The 23486-nt window shown below is 27.9% G+C and overlaps 9 protein-coding genes across 9 annotated transcripts; 3 read left to right on the forward strand and 6 right to left on the reverse strand.

The window, feature by feature from the left end:
• Nucleotides 1-738: 738 nt before the first annotated feature.
• Nucleotides 739-2551, reverse strand: PGO_140690 (hypothetical protein, conserved; the record flags this gene model as incomplete). The annotated part of the gene is made up of 4 exons (XM_028690063.1): nucleotides 739-805; nucleotides 1144-1206; nucleotides 1377-1432; nucleotides 1652-2551. The coding sequence occupies 4 exons, from the start codon at nucleotides 2549-2551 to the stop codon at nucleotides 739-741; spliced, it is 1086 nt and encodes a 361-aa protein (XP_028545864.1).
• Nucleotides 2552-5029: 2478 nt separating this feature from the next.
• Nucleotides 5030-6274, reverse strand: PGO_140700 (hypothetical protein, conserved; the record flags this gene model as incomplete). The annotated part of the gene is made up of 1 exon (XM_028690064.1): nucleotides 5030-6274. One exon carries the CDS (start codon nucleotides 6272-6274, stop codon nucleotides 5030-5032), a length of 1245 nt encoding a protein of 414 aa, XP_028545865.1.
• A 1836-nt stretch (nucleotides 6275-8110) lies between these two features.
• Nucleotides 8111-9769, forward strand: PGO_140710 (U1A small nuclear ribonucleoprotein; the record flags this gene model as incomplete). The annotated part of the gene is made up of 2 exons (XM_028690065.1): nucleotides 8111-9404; nucleotides 9711-9769. The coding sequence occupies 2 exons, from the start codon at nucleotides 8111-8113 to the stop codon at nucleotides 9767-9769; spliced, it is 1353 nt and encodes a 450-aa protein (XP_028545866.1).
• A 101-nt stretch (nucleotides 9770-9870) lies between these two features.
• Nucleotides 9871-11049, reverse strand: PGO_140720 (exosome complex component RRP40; the record flags this gene model as incomplete). The annotated part of the gene is made up of 3 exons (XM_028690066.1): nucleotides 9871-9921; nucleotides 10096-10180; nucleotides 10451-11049. 3 exons carry the CDS (start codon nucleotides 11047-11049, stop codon nucleotides 9871-9873), a joined length of 735 nt encoding a protein of 244 aa, XP_028545867.1.
• Nucleotides 11050-12353: 1304 nt separating this feature from the next.
• PGO_140730 (U3 small nucleolar RNA-associated protein 6) lies at nucleotides 12354-15005 on the forward strand (the record flags this gene model as incomplete). The annotated part of the gene is made up of 1 exon (XM_028690067.1): nucleotides 12354-15005. The coding sequence occupies one exon, from the start codon at nucleotides 12354-12356 to the stop codon at nucleotides 15003-15005; it is 2652 nt and encodes an 883-aa protein (XP_028545868.1).
• A 947-nt stretch (nucleotides 15006-15952) lies between these two features.
• Nucleotides 15953-17164, reverse strand: PGO_140740 (DnaJ protein; the record flags this gene model as incomplete). The annotated part of the gene is made up of 1 exon (XM_028690068.1): nucleotides 15953-17164. One exon carries the CDS (start codon nucleotides 17162-17164, stop codon nucleotides 15953-15955), a length of 1212 nt encoding a protein of 403 aa, XP_028545869.1.
• Nucleotides 17165-17936: 772 nt separating this feature from the next.
• Nucleotides 17937-19838, forward strand: PGO_140750 (DEAD box helicase; the record flags this gene model as incomplete). Its single annotated transcript, XM_028690069.1, has 1 exon — nucleotides 17937-19838. One exon carries the CDS (start codon nucleotides 17937-17939, stop codon nucleotides 19836-19838), a length of 1902 nt encoding a protein of 633 aa, XP_028545870.1.
• A 638-nt stretch (nucleotides 19839-20476) lies between these two features.
• On the reverse strand, nucleotides 20477-21929 carry PGO_140760 (hypothetical protein, conserved; the record flags this gene model as incomplete). The annotated part of the gene is made up of 2 exons (XM_028690070.1): nucleotides 20477-21063; nucleotides 21437-21929. The coding sequence occupies 2 exons, from the start codon at nucleotides 21927-21929 to the stop codon at nucleotides 20477-20479; spliced, it is 1080 nt and encodes a 359-aa protein (XP_028545871.1).
• A 1192-nt stretch (nucleotides 21930-23121) lies between these two features.
• PGO_140770 (conserved Plasmodium protein, unknown function) lies at nucleotides 23122-23394 on the reverse strand (the record flags this gene model as incomplete). The annotated part of the gene is made up of 1 exon (XM_028690071.1): nucleotides 23122-23394. The coding sequence occupies one exon, from the start codon at nucleotides 23392-23394 to the stop codon at nucleotides 23122-23124; it is 273 nt and encodes a 90-aa protein (XP_028545872.1).
• Nucleotides 23395-23486: the final 92 nt, after the last annotated feature.

A 23486-nucleotide genomic window follows, 5' to 3' on the forward strand; every position in this document is an offset into this window, starting at 1 on the left:
AGTGTTTGCCGAACCAAACAAAACATTTTAAACATTTAATTGTCGAATTTTTTCCCTAAGGCATTGCTTTTGGAAAATCAAGTGTATAACATTACCCTCTAAATTTCAAGCAATGAACGTAAACGTCGCATAATAAATAAAGAAAAACAGAATGCTAAAAAAGTAAGAATTGCTAAAAGCATAAAACAAAAATTATATTCGTAAAAAATAATTCTTGTATCAAAATTTTTATTCTTTTTAATTAAAAAATTCTTTTTTGTTTGCAACATTAAAAAGGTAAAAAAATAACATAAAATAAAAAAAAGGACCATGATTTACTTCATGTGAAGCTTTTTTGCGAAAAAAATTTTAAACAAAATAAAATACACATATTATATATTATGTTAGCAGAAAATAAAAATAAAATATATAAATAAATAGGTAGGTGGCAGTTAGGTAAAAACAAATGAAAAGTTAAAAAACGGGTTAATTTAATATATTCCCCTCATTTCTTTTTTTATTTAAAGTGAACGAAAAAAAAAAAAAAAAAAAAAAGGAGGTACAAATTTATATATATATATATATACACTCATTCTTGCGTATACAATCAATACTGTGGTAGACAAAAATCAAAAAGTTCTCAAAAGAACCATCCTTTAGATGAAAGGTATGGGGGTCTAATTTGGTCAAATGAAATGCTGTGTACTATAATGTATATATTTATATATATACATATATGTACATGTATATACTTTTGTGTTATCTGATCCACACATAGTTCAAACTATTCTTGCTTTTTTCACTAGCTACAACTTGGATAAAATACCTATAAATGTGTGGAAGGGCGAATTTTAGAAGGGAAAAAAAAATATATCAATTGTTTAAATAGAAAACGTGTGTTATATATAAAACATTAAAGGTGTGTGCACCCAAGTATAAAAAACTGATACTATAAAATAATGTTCAAAATTTTTAGACATATAGACACATATACAATATGTAAAAGAAAAAGCATGTGCCTTAAAAAGTGGAAATAAATGTCGATTGAAAAAAAATGAAAAATATACACACAGGTACATATATATTAACATCAGATCACAAATATGTGAACAAAAAAAAAAAAAAAAAAAAAGAATATGCAAAAATGCAATTCGCTTTCCTTACTTGTAGTGGACGGGTGCTTGTAAAATAAAGAAACTGTTTTTCTTTTTATACGCTTGTGTGGATCTTGGACGAGAAAAAAAGAAGAAAAAAAGGAAAAATTTTTAATGAGAAATTGTAATAACATGTACAATAATCAAACTAAATCCAACGTTCTACAGATTAACATAAACAGCATGTAAAGTTGCTACTAAAAAAATATAAGCAAAATGGAAATTCATAAAAGAGCAAACTACTTTATGATTCTTCCCATGAATTGGGTTTCATTTAGCTTAAGAAGCCTCAGAACATCCTTTTTAGTTAAAACACAAAAAAAAATACAAAAAAAAAAAAAAAAAAAAAAAAAATATTTTATTTTTCTCATAATGGAGGAAAAAAAATATATGCATATACGAACATGCATATATATATACGTGTATGTATATCTTTGAATTTAAATTTCATTTATTTCGAAATAATGGAACTTTTGTAAAGCTTCTTTATAAAAACTACATATTTGCGTAAAAATTACTTGATAATTTTTAACATGAACAAATAATTTTCCATAATGAGGAAACTTATTTATCAAAACTTTGTCATTATTTTTTTCGTCATTTTTGTATATTATGGTATAATTTGTTGATTTGTCTGAATTAATTTGCATAATTTTGTCCTTAGTAAAATTTTCTAAAAACTCAACCAGGTGTTCCGTAACACAATTGAAATGAATGTTGTTAAAGTATACATAAGTTACTAAATGTTCAATTTCTTCTAGTTTTATGTCTAATGGGTTAATTGAGTATTTATTTATATTATCAATAATTTCAATGTGGCCACAGTCATCAATACTATTTTTTTCATTAACGTTGCTTTTATGCTTATTTTCATTTTTAGCATAATTGTTTTCTGCATTACTCTCATTACCACTTTCGTCTCCCACATTTCCGTTTTCTATTCGGTCTTTCGTTTTGCTATAGTTTTCAAAGAATTTATCTTGTTCAGTTGTATTATGTGGTTCCAGCAGGGAAGTTTCACTTTTACATTTTACATTTTCTCCCCCCACTGATTGATCACTTCCTTGCCCCTTCTCATCTTCTTCCATCACCTCTTCTTCTTCTTCCTCGCTTGATATATCTTCATCTTCACTACTCATCCAATCGTATCTCTTTTTCTTTTTATTATTTCCATTTTGTGTAATATCTTTATCATCATCTTTTGCTGCTATATTTGGTATCTCATTTCCTCCGTCCTCTTCATGCAACTCATCACTCAATGCATCATCCTCCCCTTTTTCCAAATTATCCTTTTCATCATCCTTCAAATTATTCAAACAGTCTAAATCAATTTCTTCTGAATCGTCATCTAATTCCTCGATCCATTTTTTTTTCTTTTTTTGTTGTTGGGCTTCACCAATTTTCCTTTTTCCTAGCATTTTCTAATTTGTTTATTCAAAACATTGTCATGCATGTGTATAGGTATATATTGTTGATGGTATGTTTACTTATTATGTACGAGGCACACATGAACAGAACGGTGTATACATGTAAGTATGCAAATACAGATTCATTTGCATATACAATAACAAACGTAAACTAATTCATAGTTTCTTACAAAAATGATAATCTGCAATTAATGTTACGAATTTATTGAAAGAAGTAACCACCTACAACTACTTTTGAAAAATAGGCTAACACACTGAATTATGCATAGGTATAAAAAAAAAAAAAAAAAAAAAAAAAAAAAGTAGGCGAAATAAAGCACAAGCTTAATCTTTTTTTTAATTTCTAATGGAATGGAGTGTGATATACATATATTTAGCTACTTTTGCTCGATACACATAGCATATAATATTTTTTTTATAACTTCTTTATGGATTTGGTCATATAACTAACATTATCTCCCTGTTTATTATCTTAAAAATGGTTTATTAATGTAAACTTGTCAATTTAAAAACGGATAATTATGGAACAATTACATTAATTATTCTGTTTCTTTTTTTTTTTTTTTTTTTTTCTTTGTATATTCCGTGTGTTTCAACAAGTTTTAGTATATTTTGCTTATCTTGCGTATGTTACTTTAAGTATTTTACATATCCTGTATACTTCCTATACTTTTTTCATATTTTTTCTCTTTAAGTAATCACAGAAAATAAAATACAAAATGACATATTTGAAATGTTACAATAAAAAATTATAAACGAAGATGTTTTGTTAATGATGAATAAATATTGTGCTGTTGGTAGGAAATTAAACCCAATTATTTAAAATAAGTATGGATATATATATATATATATAAAATACATATAAAACATTGCGTTAAAAAAAATGCATTAATTGGCCTCATTGTCCCTTTGACAATTTAAAAAAAAAAAATGCATCTTTTTTTCAAGCGTGCATTTTGTTTTTAATATTCCCCTTTTCACTTTCACCATTATGGTGACCCAAAGTACTTTTATAAAAAATCTGAAAAAAAAACATTATATTATATATCAAGCATTATATATATATATTTATATAGTGCGTTAAAACAATGTAAGCAATACTTATTGCTTGAAAATAATATGAAATTCGAGCTTGCCATTTTGTTGCACTTAAATACATTTTACGTGTTATGGATACTTTTTCTTTTCTCCTCTTCAGTTTTTTTTTTTTTGTTTTTTTTCTTCCTCATGTTTTTTCAATCTTTTAACAAATATTTACCCTTTTTAAAACGAACACACACGTGTGATAAAGGTAAATAGTTATTTATTACAACCCCCTGTTTAGAACCATTATTTTCCCCCAACCCTGCAATCTACAATTTGGTACATAATAAATTTGTGTAGGGACCTATTGTCTAGCATTCCGCATAAAAAGAAAGAAGAACATATGTATTATATTTTTATTATAACTTAGATAGGATATGCAAGTTCTTTTTTGATTAATCTAAATATCACGTGTTTGTGTATTTACATATAATCGTTGAATTGAATGGACTTATGTAAACAATCTCTTTCAACAAGCATAAAATAATGACATTGAGAAACCTTAAATAAACGGAGTATTTGTTGCGTAGGCGAAGAAACAGTACTTCCATAAAACTATAAAATTTACTCCATTTAATCTTTTTTTTTTTTTTTTTTGCTGATGTTAATGAGTCTTAAAATATGTTAAAAAGAATAAAAACAATGAAAACAAAAATATATATATATATATATATATATTTTTAATTTAGCATAAAAAAAAAACAAATGTTAGAGAAAAAGAATTAACACATGGTGTATACACAAATGACTGTGTTTGAATTATCCATTAATGTTAATGTACAGATATGTGTATATGTATACATGCATAATATCTTCACAGTCGTGTGGCCATGCAAAATCTTGGAAAGTACGACCTTCAAATGTTTCCCATTTTAGAAGAGAATTCCACATATTCTTCAGCATTTAAAAGGACTACGAGAAATTATCTCTGTGCTAATGATTTGCGAATATTATTCTTTATAATGAAAAGTGCTAACGTGTCACAATGCATTTTCTAGCAAAATGTGTAGTAAAAGGGGGCAGAATAATGATAATACAGTTTTTTTTTTTTTTTTTTTTTTTTTTTTTTTTACTACAACAATACTTGAACCTCTTTCACTTAAAATATTATTAATTATTGTTGTACATTTTAATCAGCTGCTTATGCATGTATATAGATGAATGTAAACGTTTCTCCTCTTCCATGCATTATTTTTTCATAATAACATTTAAGCCATAATTCTTGTCATTTATTATTTTATTATAATTTTATTTTTTCCTTAATAATGTGTTCATTTTATATAAAAAGTAATAATATATAATTCAGTTACTTCTAGTATTAAGAGCAAAAAAATCACAAAAAAAATTACAAAAAAAAGAAAAGAAATTGAGTTAATGGCAGGGAAGCTAAAAAAAGCCTCCATTACCATAATCTGGATAACATTCATCATATGTGTCTGCAAACACATTTTCAGTTAAGCTATTCTTATTACTTTCATTTACAGTTCTGTTCTTTGATTTATCGGGTAAATTTCCAGAATAAAACAAATTTATGTTATCATCTTTATACGTTTGTTTCTCTTTATTTTCATCTTTTTCGAATTTGTCCTTATTACTTTTCTTTTGTGATTCCAAAGAACTAACATCTGGATTGGTACCTGAGTCATTATTTTCATTTACATTGCTGTTGAAGTTGTGAACGTTTCCCAAATTAGTACTACTGTTGGAAGCAACATTAATTGTAGTAGTGTCCTTGGACCGCTTCATATCACTACTAACCACATCGACATCGTTCTTAAAAATATCGATGTCGTCATTGGCATCATCTATATTCTCATAAGTTTGTTCCTGCTTAAAAAGGCTAGCTGTTAGTGGTCTTTTTGGCAATCTTTCATTTTTTTTTTTTCTTTTATTTTCCTTATGCCATTTAAAACATAAGTCTATTTCATTTAAAACTGGTGGTTTTAAATGATAAGTATAATTCATCTTTATATCGTCTACGTTATATATATACTTAATAGGTATATCGTTTTTCTCAACTTCCATGTTTATATTGTACTTATAATTAACCGAATGGATATTTTTGTTGTAATTTTTAAATTTCATATTATTTGTTATATTATCATAAATGTTCTCTATTTTTTTTTTAAAATGTATATGATGCGGGTGTTCATACAAAAAAAAATATTTAAAAATATGTCTCGATTCATCATTTGAAAATTTCGGTATTCTATTCGATAAACTAATATCATTTGTTTTATTTCCTTTTAATTTTTCCTTCTCTAAACTTATTTTATCAATTAATTTATTTCGAACTTTATTTAAAAGTACGTAGTCAAGACCTTTTACTAAATGTGTATGCTCAACATCACCTCCCATAAATTTAGATTCATCAATTGTGTTATTCACATTGTTATATAATACACTTGCATCCTTAACATCCTTTACGATGCCCTTTCTTCTTTCTTCTGCTCTGTCTCGATATTTCTGTTCTTCTTTTTCTTCATTTTTTTTTTTTTTTGTTATATATTTTTGTTTTCTTTCTAACTTCTTTTGTTCCTTCTGCAATAATTTGTTTTCCTTTTCCTTCTTTTCCTTTTCGTAGTTGTCAAAAATCAGGCGAAAGTCGCTATTCGTTAATTCACCTGACATTCTGATTCACATCCATAAAATTGGTAAGCAGTTAAAACATGGAGGAGTGTATGGGGAAAAAAAAAAAAAAAAAAAAAGGACGCAGTTCGTCACGTGAAATATTTTCCTGTTTCATAACCCAAGCTAAAAACGAGCTTTGTATTGAAAAAATGAGGATACGGAATTATACAATTTGGGGATGTAAAACCAAATTGTGTTAACCTATTAAAAAGTATCAGAAATTTTCCTTCCTCAAATGAATGTAAATACACTTTACAAAAAAATATAGTAACGAATAACACTACTTTGCACAAATTGTCAGTAGAAGAAGAATTGCACATATATGTTTTAATTAAAAAAAATCCCTTGAATATGACTGATAATGTCCAACCCTTCAAGTTTACAAAAGTATATACACAACTCCACTGATGGTATGTTTCCCAAAAGTGGAGATATTTGTATATGGTATTCCAACAGTACTGATACGTAAGAATTGTTGCATGTATGCTTTATTTCTTTTTCAAAAGGAAGTATCTATATTCATAATATATGTATATGTGAAGGGTCTGTATCTATATATATGTTTCGGATTCCCCAAAAGGGTTCCTTTGTCTCCCAATTATTCGTTCAACAAAGAATGCGCATATGTGTGCATAAAATATCTACATATAAATGATCAATTATATGGACAAGTGTGGTAGAGCTAGGGGAATGCAATATGGTACATAATGTTTCGAAATTTTACTAGAACTTCACAAACAGGCCGTATTATATACACCTTCTCATGTAACGCAAAAACGTGAGCAAAAATTGCACAAGTTAAAAAGATGTGAACTCGAAAATGGATCAAACACCTTTTATGTCAGAAGTCTGCAAACAGTGAAGAAAACATATTTGATGTATTTTAACTCATCTCATAAAAAAGTAAAAGAATTTCACATAAATAGGAGTGACAACAAAAAAAATTTGATAAAATGGATAAGTAAATAAATGAATACGCAAATAAATGAATACGTATGTAAATAAATACGTAAATAAATAAAGGGGGTATTGCATACCTTTGCGAATTATCACTTTAAAAATGTACATGTATTCATACATATGTTTGTACATCCTTTATCATGTAATAGATGCGAATTATTTGTCCGATGAAAGATTTTTTTTTTTTTTTATTATTTTATTTTGCTTGTTATTTTTTTTTTTTTTTTTTTCCTACAAGGAATCACACTCCGGGAAATATTTTATTTTTCCACGAAAAGGAATTATGCTTTAACCTTTTGCTCCCATTTCAATATAAGCGATTCATTTGTTATATAGTATTTGATTGAGATGTTTTTTTTTTTTTTTTTTTTTTTTATGTGGAATAAAAATAAAATTATATTCTTTTCCATCCCGAATATAGTTTCCATTCTCTCCCTTTTCAATTTATAAATCTTTATACTTAATGACTGGACGACTATCTTACAACTATCTTTTCCAAGTAGCGTACTTTTATTATACACTAGAAATTTTGTATTTATTATGACCAGCAATTGAAGACCATAAAGAGATGTTAACCCACGTTAGATGCATGTACTGACCCCTTATGCATAAATTTTTTCATAAAAGTATACACTCCCATGTGGTATACGTTTCTATACACTCATTTGTGCATCCATTTATACCTAGGTAATCCATTTTGTAACAAAAAATTTTTTAAAAAATAAAGGCGCGCTTAATATGATCTGGACATACTATTAAGAAGCAGCTCTGATAAAAGACCTCCAAAATAACATTCTTAAAGAGGACTCGTAGGAATCAGTTAAGAAAAAAAAAATAAAAAAAAAAAAAACTTTATGAAATGACATCATAACCAATATGACAAATAGCAATACATCGAATGATCAAGGAGATAATGAAGGGACTAACAACAATCCGGATGAGCCCACCTATGAAAAAAATGATGCCTCTTCTCAAATAGACCAAATAAATGATAAAAACAATAGCACAAATAATAATCCACGAAATGATAATTTTAGTGAGTTTCCTGCCAATTCTGAAAATGTGTCAATTAATAATATTAATAAAATAAATTCTTCAAATGTAAATAATGAAGGAAACATAAATAATGATGCAACAATTATGAATAACCACAATTACACTATGAAAACCCCCAAGAGCACTTACAATAAATTCCCAGTAAATATGAACGCACCAATGAATATGTTAGGATGTAATAATGATATAATGACAAATCCTTTACGTATGCCTATGTTTCCAGGGCAACCAAATAATATGCTATATAGCAATCCTATGCATTGTATGAATAATAAAGCTTATTTAAAACATTTGAAATATAATAAAGTCATTATAGCTGACCCGAGTATACCACCAAATGAGACATTGTATGTAAAAAATTTGAATGATAGAATTAAAGTAGAAGAAATGAAAAAAATTTTAAAAGATTTATTTAAACAATATGGGGTAATTGAAGACCTAATAGTTATGAAATCTTTTTGGAGAAAAGGACAAGCATGGATTGTTTATGATACCATTGAGAGTTCAACAAAAGCTCTGAATGCATTACAAGGATATGTACTATATGGAAAAATAATGCAAATAAATTATTCACATAACAAAAGTGATGTACATACAAAGAGAGATGGAACGTTTGTTGAAAGATCAAAAGAACCAAAGAAACCTAAACAGATTCTAGAAAGAGAACGGAAACAAAAAGAAATCTTCGAAAGGATGCAAAGAAATTTTATAGAAATGCAAATGAATCATTTTAGAATTATGCAAAATAATGAATTAGAAAAAAAACAAAAAATTGATATAAGTCGAATGGATAAACAAGCATTAATTGCAAAAGCTCAAGCGAAAGCTTATGAAGAAAAAAATAAAAAAAAAAATGAAGATATTACAAAAAATAATAACATGTACCAACACCCACCTTATTACCCCATGAATATGTTTTCTCCAATGCAAAATAATGTCGTTGTGGCATGCAAAATCTTGTTTGTTGAAAATGTTGTTGAAAATGTTAACACACAAGCTTTTAACGATCTCTTTAAAAAATTTTCGGGATTTATTGAGGCAAGAATTATTCCACAGAGAAACGTTGCCTTTGTGGATTATTCTGATGAAGCCGCAGCAACTTATGCAATGAAAGGTACAGTTCAGATAAAAAAAAATATGCGTCTTGTCTTATGTTTTCCTCATTTAAGTGTATATTCATATTTGTGTACATTATTCCATGTTGAACTGGTGTCAACATTTTTACACATATGAAAAAGAGAAAAAAAAAAAAAAAAAAAAAAAAAAAAAAAGAATAAAACAACATGTACACATAAATAACAATTTGAGAAATAAGGAAAATTTTAGCACATATTGCAAACGCATTCTAAATGAATGTTTATTTTCCGCTTTCACTTTGAAAATATCTCATCATTTGCATTTTTCCACATTTTACTTGTAGCTTTACAAAATTATGAACTCCAGGGATCAAAGTTAAAAATATCATATGCAAAAAGATAGGGAACATAAGCGAGAGTGTACTCCAAAGCAAGTGGGAAGATATATCCTGATGATGTTTTTGCATAATTATGTTACTTTATGTCATGCTACTTTATTATTTTTTAAGTGCCCCTTTTGCCTAAGTTGTAAATAGATTTCCACAATACTTCCATCTAAAAAATAAAATAATTTATAAAATTATTTATAATGTTAAAATAATTTACAATAATATACAAATATTCAATTTTTGAAAAAAATAAAATACAGAAAATATGTAAAGATTGTTCTACAAAAAATGGAAAATTCATTTTTATCACAATGGAATATACGGCGCGAAAAGAATTTACCTGTGCTTTAGTTTTTCCGAATGAATATCTCAATGCACTATATATCATATTGGTTTCCCGTGGGTCATCCGTTTTCACCCATACGCTAACAGGAAAAAGTCGATCAGAGGGGTATGTATGTAGCGTGGGAATTGTAAATAGGTGTTTATTTCTATATGTACATTTTTTTGTAGCTGCTCATTTTTGTATGTACAATTTTGTGTATCTGCTCATTTCTGTATGTACAATATTGTACAGGTGCTCATTTCTATATGTACAATTTTGTGCAGGAGCATTTGTTCAACCGAACGTGTTGCGTCTTTAAGGAAGCTTAATCACATAGACTTTTCCCTGCTCCATGTATCTCCCTGCTTACCGTCCGTTGTGTCCTATGGCAATTTCATAATTAATGTCCTTTCCAATAAAATCCAAAATGTAGCACTTATCTCCAATTAAACTTTTTGCGTAAGAAATGCTAACTCGGAACATGAATCCATCTACTAGTTCTCCCAAGTAATTTTCATAATTTATCCATGATTTCACATCTGATGAATTAATACAACTAGCCACAACACTATTATTTTCTAGGTTAATTTTCTCCACTATCATATATAACAATGTGCCATTAGTCAAATTTGGGTAACTACTTTTAGTAGCATACTTAAAACTTTCAATTTTGTGTATAATACATTCACAATTACAATTAATATCCATTTGATAATAATCTAACTTTTTGGACTTTACAATACCTATCACTAGATCCCCTATTCTGGGTATATACTTATGACTTGTGTTCATAACATCATATTTGTATGGATAATATGGGGTCTTTAATAGAATACCTGAACATTTACTTCTGTACAAATTCTCATATTCGCAATCATATACTTGTTCGAAATTATGTTCATTTATATTTTTAATTTTGTCTTTTTCAATTTTAATATAATCCCCACTTATGACAACTCCATCCTCCATTGCACCTTCTCTCCTCCTTGTTTTAAAATGAGAATTTTAAAAATAGAACCTATCGGTTAGTTTCTTAGTATCTATGTAACGTGCCATAATACATGTGCAACTTTTTTATTATGCACTTATTTTGAGCGAGATGTGAAGTTTTGTGGACAAAAAACGGGATATAAAGGGGAAAACGAGAAAAACGAGAAAAACGAGAAAAACGAGAAAAACGAGAAAAACGAGAAAAACGAGAAAAACGAAAAAAACGAAAAAAACGAAGAAAACGAAAAAAACGAAAAAAACAAGAAAAACGAGAAAAACGAGAAAAAAAAAAATGTGGCTAACGTGACTAGCTCAAAAATGCTCATCAACAAGAAGTTGTGAACTTTTTTAAAAAAAAAAAAATTAATCAAAATTGAAAACTAAAAATCATCACTGTAAAAACGAACGATATACAACATATTTCCCCCAAATCACAATAAGAATAATGGGGGTATAATTTTGAAAAAAGCCGTGTAGTTATTTTTTATTCATTAATTCTGCATTGTGATAGTACTGATATGATGCAGTCAAAAAATATCCCCTCCTCCGTTGTTACTTTTAGTATTGTACAATAATAAATCTCCTTTTCTCTTATCACTTTTGACATATCGGTTCGGGTACTTTTTTTTTTTATTCTTACAATACCAAAAAAAAAAAATTCATCATCAAGGCGTTGCATGGAAAATAATTTTTAAAATTCTAATTCATCTCTTAAGATAAAAAAAAAAAAAAAAAAAAAAAAAAAGTATCAGCGAGTAGTTACATAATTTTTCCCGAATTTTTGTGCCCTGCCGATTCATTGTTCCTCAAGAGTTTGTTTATTAGTACTTGTTGAAGATAAAGAAAAAAAAAAAAGAAAAATTTTTATTATACAAAACAAAAGAAAATTTGTCCAAGAAGCTGAATTGAAATAAAACAATTCTCTCTTTTGTGTATATAGTGAAAATAATAATATACGTAGATACTCAGTCCAAGCGGAAAAAGAGAGCTTCTTTCTGTGGCACCACACCGCTCCCCCCCATCATATTCTCGTATATAGAATGACTTAATTTATTATTTTTATCTTTCCCATTTAGTTATAATATAGAAACTGTACATAGGGCATAGCAAGAAGTGTCATAAAAATATAATGCTCAACATGCTGGATAACCTATGGGACTGTAGTTACAACATTGGTGTGATATCCTTCTTATTCATCATTTGAAGCGAATCCAGAAGCAAATAGGAGTTGCTGAATTTTTATACCCTAGGCACATGTATAAACAATTAAGAGTGAAGAGAAAATGATTGATAAAGTATGTCGATTAGTGGAAAATATGGTATATGAGCTGAATGACCTTAAGAGAAAAGAACTCTTCACAGATAAAGAAATTAGAATAATTGCAAATAAAAGAAGGAATCATGAATATACAATTAACAGCTCGACATGTATACTGCTGAATTTTATATTATATATCGAATTTGAAATTAATTTAGAAAATTTAAGAGAAAAAAGAAAATCAGAAAAGAAAAATAATTTACTAAACGAAATTAATGAATATAAGAAATTGTTAAAAAATCATTATTCTGAATTTACGAAATTGAAAGAAGAAATGAAAAATGAAAATTGTCCAAAAAAATGCAAAGCATTGAAAAAGTTACTTAATAAAAATGAAAACCATATTAAGTGTTATAAAAATAATATTTTAAAAATAGAAAAAAAATTAGAAATATTATTACGATACAGTTTATCAGACACCTCTCTAGTAAAAAGAATAATTCAAATATTTCAAACATGCTTAAGAAAGCATCATAATAATGTAGAGGTATGGTTACAATATTTCAATTTTTGTTACATGAAGCAAAAAAAAGAAGAGTTAGAAAATGCCATATTGAACTGTTTAAAATATCATATAAAAAATGAATTAATATGGATCTTTTACCTTTATTATTTTTATAATATAAGAAAAAATATACACTACACAAGAAAGTTATATATTAGGGCTATTCTTTTTGTTCCAAAAAGTTTATGTCTAAATATTTTATACTTCAACATAGAATTTGACATATTCTATAAATTATTAACAAATGTTAAACAAAAAGTAGACAACTCTAATGAGCATTTTGACAAATTCAGTAACTTTTGCAAAAATGACAAAAAGGAACAGGAAACAAAAAATGACATATCGATTATCCACACTGACCAAACGGATGATGACATACTCAAATTGAATATCGACCAAAATAGTCAAAGTGAAAGGGATAATACAATTATTGAGGACGATGATAAGTATGGTCTAGACGCAATCATCTTCTTAGGAAATAAATTTATTAAAACTTATCAAAATGATAAAAACAGTTTGCATATTTTCATTTTTTCACTTTTAAATATTTATTTAAAAATGGAAAAAAGTGAATGGATAAAAAATTATGTTCTTCAATTTGATAATTTTAAAAAGTTAATTTTTAATTCCATTCAAACGTATAAATTCGACCAGCCTTGCTTTTACTACTATTTGTTTGTAACTAAATGTGTAACCTTTTCACATTTTGATTTTTCCGAAGATAAAGATTTCTTGCTTTTAAAAAATTCTTATTATTACCAAAATGATCAAGAAGAACAGATCCTGCAAAAATATTTCAATTTGGAAGAAGTAAACAACCTGTTACATGAACTTTTCAGCTCCTTTCACAATGATCTTATGATTTATTTCTTTTGTATCTTACTTATTAACTTATTCGATATGTTTATCGAATATAATAACATAGGTGATGTATTCACCATTCAGAACTATGAACAAACGGAATTGTCACATTCAGTGGAATATGAAGATTCCCTCTTTAAAGACTCACAGAATGGAATAAACGAATCAGATGTCCCAACAAAGATAAACATACACAGAGGAGATCAATATAAAAGCACTGATGGAGATAAGAAAAATATCCTTTTTTACATGCACAAACCCACTTTAACAAGCCATGAAGATTTACAAATTTTCCAATTTTTAAAGGATGAAATTTTTTTATGCGACACCTACAAATTTCGAAAAATTAATGAAGAATATCTCAAAGAAAGAGATAAAAGTACTCACCATTTTTTACAGAAACTGAATTTTATGGCTTACGTTTGTCTTTTTGAAAATAGACATTCAACAATAAGTAAAAATAATTTCATATACGATTTTGAGCAAACCAATAAAAACAGTGACATCCTTTCTTCCATACTCTACTTCTTTTTATTTGATAAAAGAAATATAGAAAAGGATGATCAGGTGAAAAAGAAACACCATTTTGTGCAACCTGATCAAGTGAATATACTTGAAAATGGTCTAAGTAAAAAGAGGAAGAGAGACAACCCTTCCCTCAGTGGGAAAAACAGACACATCGCTAGAACATTCCGTGATCCCATTAAAAAGGAAGAACAAAGAGATACTAAAAAAAATATGTATGAAAGTGATAGTGATAACATGAGTTTAAGGGAAAGTGCCAAAGATGAAAGCAGTGCATATGAGAGTGAAACCGATGCTGAAAGTGGTAGTAGTAGAAGTGAAGTAACCCGTGTCGATATACGTGACGATGCATGTGACGATGCAAGGAGACCCAAGGAGCAAAGCAAAATGGGAAGCAATCTAAAGCAAGACTTAAATTCGCAAGCTTCACATTTTCCAAACGTAGAAAAAACATGTAATGAAAAAATTTTTATTATTGATAACCTCGTTTTATTGCTAAGAAAAGATATTGATACTTTCGTAAAGATAACTATTTTACAATGTGTGCTAAAATTAATTATATACATAAACAATAACAAAATAAAGCGCCATTTTAGAAGTACTATCTCAGAGGAGTATAGTAAAGTAAGAGAAAGTTCACAAAAAAAAAACTTTGTTAAAACGGAACTAAACAATTTGGCATATTTGCATAACAAAGTGTACACTGATGACTCTGTCACGGAATAGCAATCTTTTAAAACAAGTTTTGCACACATTTTACTTCTCATTTTATTTCTCATTTTACTTTTCATTTTATTTCTCATTTTACTTCTCATTTTATTTCTTATTTTACTTCTCATTTTACTTCTCATTTTACTTTTCATTTTATTTCTCATTTTACTTCTCATTTTACGTCTCATTTTACTTCTCATTTTACGTCTCATTTTACTTCTCATTTTACGTCTCATTTTACTTCTCATTTTATTTCTTATTTTTTTTTTCTCTCCTTTTTAAATGTGCAATTATCAAGCCAGAATTGAGCACATAAAATTTGTTTTGTTATTTGTCTCTACTTTTTTATGTCACCGAAGAAGCAAAACACTTCTTGATAATCTCGTTCTCATTTGAAAGTGCGTAGCACATGTATATGTACATATATTTATTTATTCTCTCCTTTACCATCACACCCGTTGTGCGGATTGTGAATGCTTGAAAAAAAAAAAACACACACATACAAAAAAAATAAAATAAGGTACCTTTAAAATGTGTTACCAAAATTGTACTTGGTTCGGTTCTTATGAAGAAAACGAATTAAAAAATGTAAACTGTTCTGAGCAAGTCTCATAACTAAAAAGGTTTTTCATGTACTATTCCAATTCTTCAAAAGAAAAATAAAAAAAATGTAAAGGTTATTCTATGAATATTGTTATTAGGGGGTTCAGGGTATATACCATAGTTTACAGAAAAAAAAAAAAAAAAAAAATACGCCAAATTTTGTTCTAGGTGTACAACATTTGGTCTGTACCCACGCACACGTAAGAACAAACATAAGTACATACACAAAGCACATATGTATATGTAAATGTACAGACGTAGACAGATAAACTTGGTTCATAAGATTAAGGAACAGTAGAAAGAGAAAGGCCTTAATGAAAAGATTTCACACGGTTAGTACTCATGAAAAATTATTACAATCAGTTTTTTCTCCTCTTTTTTTGTACATCGCTTTCTATACGACTTGTGGCGGGAAGTTTTTTCAATTGCTCCTTTTCCTCTTCTGTTCGTTCTTCTTTCTTTTTTCCAACATTTTTATAAATAAGAAATTCTTTCTCCGTTTTTAAATTGTCTTTCTTATAATTTTTCCAACTATTTACTCTTTCGTCTCTCCCCTGCATCCATAATTTTCTTTCCTCTTCCTTTTTTAGCTCTTCCTTCAATTTTTCTTCTTCCTTATCCCTAGCATATTGCAAATTGGCTTGTTTACATTTCTCTGCATATTCTAGTTTTTCCTTTTGCACCTTTAAAAGAATTTCACATTCTTCATTAATCAATAGTTGTATTTCTTTTGTAATTTCATACTCCTCTTCCTTTTTGTTTAGATATTCGTTTAATTCATTTTTTTTCTTCTTTAAATTTAATTTTTTTATAATATTCTTTTTTGCTGTCTCGTAAACACTTTTATATTGTTCTTTTATATCATCTCTTTTTAACTCTTCATATGCTTTGTTTAAAATATGAAAGGCTTCATTAGCTTTCTCAATTTTGCATTTATCCGGATGAATTAAAACGGACAATCTCCTATACTTACTTTTAATCTCTTCCATATTTATGTCTTCATGTATATCAAATATTTCAAAGGGAGAACTATTTTTATTTGCTAATAATCTAGTTATTTCACTTTGTGCATCACCTTTGTTTATTTTTTTACGCTCTTGTTCGTTGTCCTTATTCGAAGAAATGTTCTCTATATCTTTTAAAAAATCGTCAAACATTTCATTTAGTTCATCTTCACACAATTCATTAATTTCTTCTTTTTCTCTCCTCCCCATATCCATATTTTTCAATTCGTTCAAAGATACATTTTCACTTGTATCCACATTTGGTGCCATACATTTCTCACCATGTGTGTCATCATCATTAACATCTTTACCATGCACACCATTGCTACCACTCCTACCGTTCGACGTCTTGTTCATTTTCCCGATATTCTCTTCGTTCCTGAAATCCTTGCACTTTTCCTCATCCTTCTGAATGTCACCTTCTCCTGTCAGCCCCTTCTCACAAGCACCTGCATCGGTTTCTATATCAACATCAGCATCGACATTGGCCTCCATATTGGAGCCCATATTGGACAAATATTCCGATACATCCTTTTCTTTTTTTTCTCTACTTGTGGGTTCCCTCATTTTTCTGTTCTACTCAGTCTGCCCATCTAGTACAGAATATTAGCTACAGATACAGCATCAGCTGAAAATAACAAAATAGTGGATACTTCAACAAAATATTTACTCCCACCTTACATGAAAAAAGAAGAAACTTATATATATGCTATACTTACTAATATAATTAGCATTCAAAAATGTGTTTGTTTTATTGGTTAAGGAAACTAGATTTTTATTAAATACCCTTTCCCCTCCCCAAACACTTGCAATAATGTTATGTGTGCTGTGATAAGCTCTATATGTTTACATAGTATGTTATAATGACAAAATAGCGAAGAAGTGCCGAAAAAAAAGCGAAAAAGTGAGGAAAAAAAATTTTAAATATAAAAACTGTGCTCCTTTTTTTGCATAAAAATATATATGTGCATACATATTTGTCGATCTTTGTTATCCTCCCCTACGCCTAAAGGTTGGGCAAAGTAGTAACAAAAGGGGGGAAAAAATAAATTTTGCGTTTTATACATTTTACTTATTTTTTTTTTTTTTTTTTTTTTTTACTTCTTTGGGACATTCTACTGATTGGCAAGGAAAAGGACATATGGAAACCTTCTGAATGCCTTAGGCTGACAAGCACCAAATGAGAGTAAAAAGTACATGTGTTCATGTAACATTTATACATTCGTGACTAATAAAGTGACTAACACTATCTGTTTAAAATGATCCCATGGAATGTATGAAATTCCAAACCACTAGTAACTTTTTCGCCTTTTCATAAAATATTATAATTTAAAAAAAAATGCTAAACTCAGTTGTCCCCAAACTGAAATACTGCTGTAACAGATTCACGAAAACGTTCTTATTCTACCAAGGAAATAATAACCATTCAACACTAACTAGCAAAAGAGGTAAATATTTTTTTTTTCAGAAAAGGATTTTAACTAAACATTGTGAAGCTCAAAAGGAAAGAGAATTTTTTGTGTACGAAATTAAAAATGCTTCTTACAATTCGACCAGAAATAAAAATATCAAGGGTGATACTTCGTATGAAGGTCCCAAGGATGGAAAAGTGAGCTCAGATAAACAATCTAAGGGAACCCTGTCTGAAGAAGCACCATATGAAGAAATTCCATTTGAAAGAGAGACTAATCAAACTGACCAAGCAAACGGGAACGTGTCCAAACACGAGACAGAAAGGGTGCAAACTAGGAATATACATGAAGTGAACCGAACAGAAGAATGGGAAAAGGAGGGTAGCATAGAAGAGGCGGTCGAAATTGACATAGGGGCTAAGAGAAGTCTACTGGAACTATTCAAATACAAGCAATTCACAGATGTACAGAGAATAATATATGAAAATATTATAAAAGAAAAAAAGAAAAATGATTTACTCGTTCAGGCCAAAACAGGCACAGGAAAAACGATTGCCTACTTACTTTTAGCATTAAATGATATCCAAAAAAATAAAATTCTGAGTGTTCACACACTTATAATAGTCCCGACAAGAGAATTGGCAAATCAGATTTATAATGAAGCCAAATTATTACTAACGTTTAAAAATAATATTAATGTCTTAACCCTTATTGGAGGAGTAAAAAGAAGAGAAGATCAAATTAATCTAAGAAGAATTAAACCAGATATAATTATATGCACAGTTGGTAGATTATTAGATCATTTTGAATGTACATATTTATTTAATACATTATTTGATAATTTAAAAATGCTAATAATTGATGAAGCAGATCAGTTATTAAGCTTAGGCTATCAAAATGATATTAGTAGAATATTAACTTATTTACCAAAAAATAGAAGAAATTTACTCTTCTCAGCAACTTTATGTCATAATATAGATGACATAAGAAAGCAAATGTGTAAATCTGATTACATATTTCTAAACTGTGTAAAGGACACTTCAAAACACACCAATGAACAACTAAAACAGTATGTTATATTCCACAAAGCGATTGACACAACTGTTTTGTTGTATAATTTACTAATTGAACACATGAGATTAAATCAGTTTACTTACAAGATATTAGTTTTTTTCCCAACAGCTAGAGCTACATCTTTTTATGCAAATTTTTTTAAAAATCAGTTAAAAATTTCAGTCTATGAAATTCATAGAAAAAAAGAACCCGTTCATAGACAAATAACAGCTAACCGATTTTCAGTAGAATCTGTTGGAATATTATTCACTTCGGATATAAGTTCAAGAGGAATAAACTACCCAGATGTAACTTTAATTATTCAAGTCAATTGTGCTATTTCAAGAGAGCAATATATACATCGAGTTGGCAGAACCGCTAGAAGTAATAAAGAAGGAACCAGCATATTACTACTCAATGAAGCTGATCATTTATTTTATCAGCAAATAAAAGATCTAAATATAGAAAAGTTAAATCCAAATGATTATATATTAAAAAATACAAATATCTCCAATTATTTAAGTACGTGGATGTCCAATACTCAGTTGTTATATTTAGCATATGCTTATTATTCTTCTCTTTTAAGATTTTACAAAACCAAATATCTTACTCTAAAGTTAACGGATGATGAAATCATTGATGCCGTTAATAACGCTTTACTTTCAACAGGACTAGTTGAACAACCTTACATTTCAAGTGAATTGGCCATAACTTTAAATATGCAAAATAACACCAAACTCAAAATTAGGAAAGACATAAGTGATTTGTTATTGTAGAGTATGATTTAGATTTTACACACTAAAGGGAAATTAACACATTAAGAGGAAAATCAAAATGCAGATGTAAATATCAAAGGACTGATTAAAAAAAAAAAAAAAAAAAAGGAATTAAAAGGTGAATTTCACCATTTTTTGTGATGAAATCGTGAGAACGTGCTGATATCTACATGTTTCGACATGCCAAAGTATTTAAATGGGATAGTCGCGATCTGGTCAGTAATTCCCTGGTATGTCGAATTTAAAAAAAAAAAAAATTCAGAAAAGCAAAAAATGAAAATGATTAAAAAGTGATGCATGTATATTTTACGTACACGTCCCACATGTACGCCTGCTTGGATAAAAGTTTTTAAATGAATTTTTAGCTATCTCTATAGTGTTTAAAATTTCATCTGTTTTTAGAAAAAAAAAAAAAAAAAAAAAAAAAATTGCAAACAAAAGTTTTCTTTTTGAATTTTTTTTTTCTTTTTTTTTCCCATAGAACGGGTCAGTTTTTTTTTTTTTTTTTTTTTTTTTTTTTTTTTTTTTTTTTTTTTTTTTTTTTTTTTTTTTTTTTTTTTGTTTATTTCCCCCTTTTTTTTTTTTTTTTTTACCAAACCCACCAGTGATGTTTGAATCTTTAGAACCTATTTGTTCCTCTAATACATATAAATAATATTCTTTTCAATGAAGAAATATTTCTTTACGTTTTCATCGTAACATATACCATTAAATTGATTTCCATTCATAAAGAAGGAGTTAATTACTTGAGCATTTGAATTTATTTCAAGAAGTTTCCCCTTCTTTTCACAATCGCTTAAATCTTTAAGTAGTACAACAAAATTTTTATTATTCGTGCAAATAAACAAAGGTGAATAACACCCATTTAGGTGTAGAAAGTGACATTTAATGTAAGAATTTCCTTTTTTTATTAACCTCACAATTTTATTTTCCTTCGTTAGACAAACGTATATATCATTTATATTATCCTTCTGATATACACATATATTATGAACGTAAGGTATATTTGGTATATCTATAGATATCATGGTTTCTATGTCTTTATTTATATAAAACAAATTGCATTTATTTTCTTCATTGATATTTCCAGAATCGACTACATATAAGAGATTCTTTTTTTTGTCGTAAATTAAATTGTTTACTCCTTTGAAAGACTGATCTTCATATTCGTCTGTATAGAGCTCGATTTCTTTTTTCTTGTTTATTACCATCAACCCACCGGTCACTTTGGTATGATTATTTAAAATTTTACCAATGGAAATATGGGAAAAAAAAAAAAAAAAAAAAAGGTAACAAAATAAATAGAGAAAAATATAACAAGTATGGGAAAAAAATCAATATAAACATAACATTCGAATGACTATTCAAATGTATCAGAATGTTAATGACAACATAAGATTCATAATGAGTATATCATACCAAAGCATATTAGATGATTTTTTTTTTTTTTTTTTTTTGCAAGTACATATTATTTTAACCACTTCTAAATAGCGATTTGTGGTAATCATTTTATGATATTCTACATTGATCTATATATATATATATGTATATGTAGTGTTCTATTGTACACTAATTTTTTTAAGCTATTTTTTTATTACTAGGATCAAAAACATAGAAGTTATAATCGTTATCCGCACACAAACATTCTGTTGCAATATCAGTGTTCATGTATAACTCTTGCTGCACTTTCTGAATGTTCGATTTTTTTCTTATGTTTATTACACCTTGCTCCCCATGAATAAAATCAAAAAACTTTTCATCATGTTCATCACTTTGATCATTTTCTTTACTGTCTATATCATCCTCATCATTAGAATCTTCTCCATCTTCTGAATCGTCCGAAGACGACGCTGCTGTTGATATGTTCATACCTTTCCTATCCCCTTTTGAGTTTTCTAATTTATACCTAAATATTTCTCCCTTTTCCGAAATGACACACAACGCACCCTCCATATCTATACAAGGGGAATATAAATCAGAGTCATTTTCGCAAAAAATTTCAATATATTTTTCTTCTTTTCTTTTTTTTTTCTTCGATTTGTCTTTATTAAGTAGGTAATTAACATTCAATTTGTTATCACAAGTGTCCATTTTTTTTTTTTTTTTTTTTTTTTTTCGTGATAAATATTGTTTTCTTCTGTCATACCCCTCTTGCTTTTATTATTTTGTTTATTCTACTTGTCATTACGTATGTAATTATTCCATTTAAAGAAAAACTTATAAAATTTATCAGTTCATTATTTAGCACACACATATTTTTTTATCATAACTAAGTACATCACCTCTTAGTACCTGTGTGTACATAAGGTTTATCAAAAAAAAAAAAAAAAAATGTAATAAATTAGTATATAATAAAAAAATAAATCAAATAAATAAATGAATGGATAATTACATAAATAAGCGTACTAACATGTGCATGAATATTAGATATAAACAAATAGGTGCAAAAATGTCTTTCTAAACATGTCCCTATTTTCACATTAACGTTTTACCATGTATCTAATAAAAAGATTTCCCCTCTTTTTGCTTATACTATAGTGCTTCACACATTTTTTATTTAATGTTTGTATTTATTACACTAATATATTGACATCCCAAATGAACAATTTAGGTGGGATAAGAACATAAAAATTAACATAACGTAATAACGAAACCTTCAAGCATCTTAGCCATTGCTTCTTTTTAGTCAATGTCTTTTCGTTCATTTACTTTTAATCTCTATACTCTATGCAGGGAAATAATATACCTACATGTAGATACTCTTACATGTACACATTTTTTATTCATATACATGTGTTAACACATCACTATGGGGTTCTAACACAAGGCAAGAAAAAAAAAAAAATGATAGAAAAATTTAATTAATAGGGTCCAAAGGATATTCCTACAATATTCATTAGGTTTATATACATTTGCACTCATGTTAAGGTGTATTGTTAATTTTCGGATGATATCAATCTATTTAGAATGTTTGCATTTTGTGATGATTCAGAATATATATATATATATATATATACGTATATGGAGGGATTAAAAAGTACTAAAAATTTATATGACAACTGAAAAAAATGTGTGAAGGTCTCAGTATAATGTATATACCAAAAGATGCACATCTAGGGAGAGTGTAAAAAATTTATCGCCTACACATTTATACACATTCCAAATATTAACTAATTTATCTTTCCATATAAAAAGTAAAAATAAAAAATGGGCGCAAAAAGAAAAAAAACAAAAAAATTTTGAAATATTATTTTAAAATTTTCCTTAATTAGATCAAGTAATATTATTTTTTTTTTCTATGTAATTTTATATGAAAATCAACGTCGCTGTATGTCCTTAAGATATACTTTTTCCTACGCATGTCAGAATCGGACAAACACGTTCGTTCTCCTTTTATAGATTTTTTTACTTTAACTTTTTTTTTATCAATTATAGCTCTTTCCTTATTTTGTTGATTCATGTTTTGATCTTCCCCGCTACTTAATCCCACAAAACTTAATATGGAATCTTTGTGCACGTAGTACAAATACGAACAAACTGAAATTAGTGTTAGCATTTTGAGTCTGGGAAATATGTATCTCACTAAGCGTGTGAATATATATATATATTAGATCATACTCATATCTGTAACAGTCTGTATTTCTACCA

Source organism: Plasmodium gonderi (genome assembly GCF_002157705.1).
Source record: "Plasmodium gonderi DNA, contig: Chr14, whole genome shotgun sequence".
Taxonomy (NCBI): Eukaryota; Apicomplexa; class Aconoidasida; order Haemosporida; family Plasmodiidae; genus Plasmodium; species Plasmodium gonderi.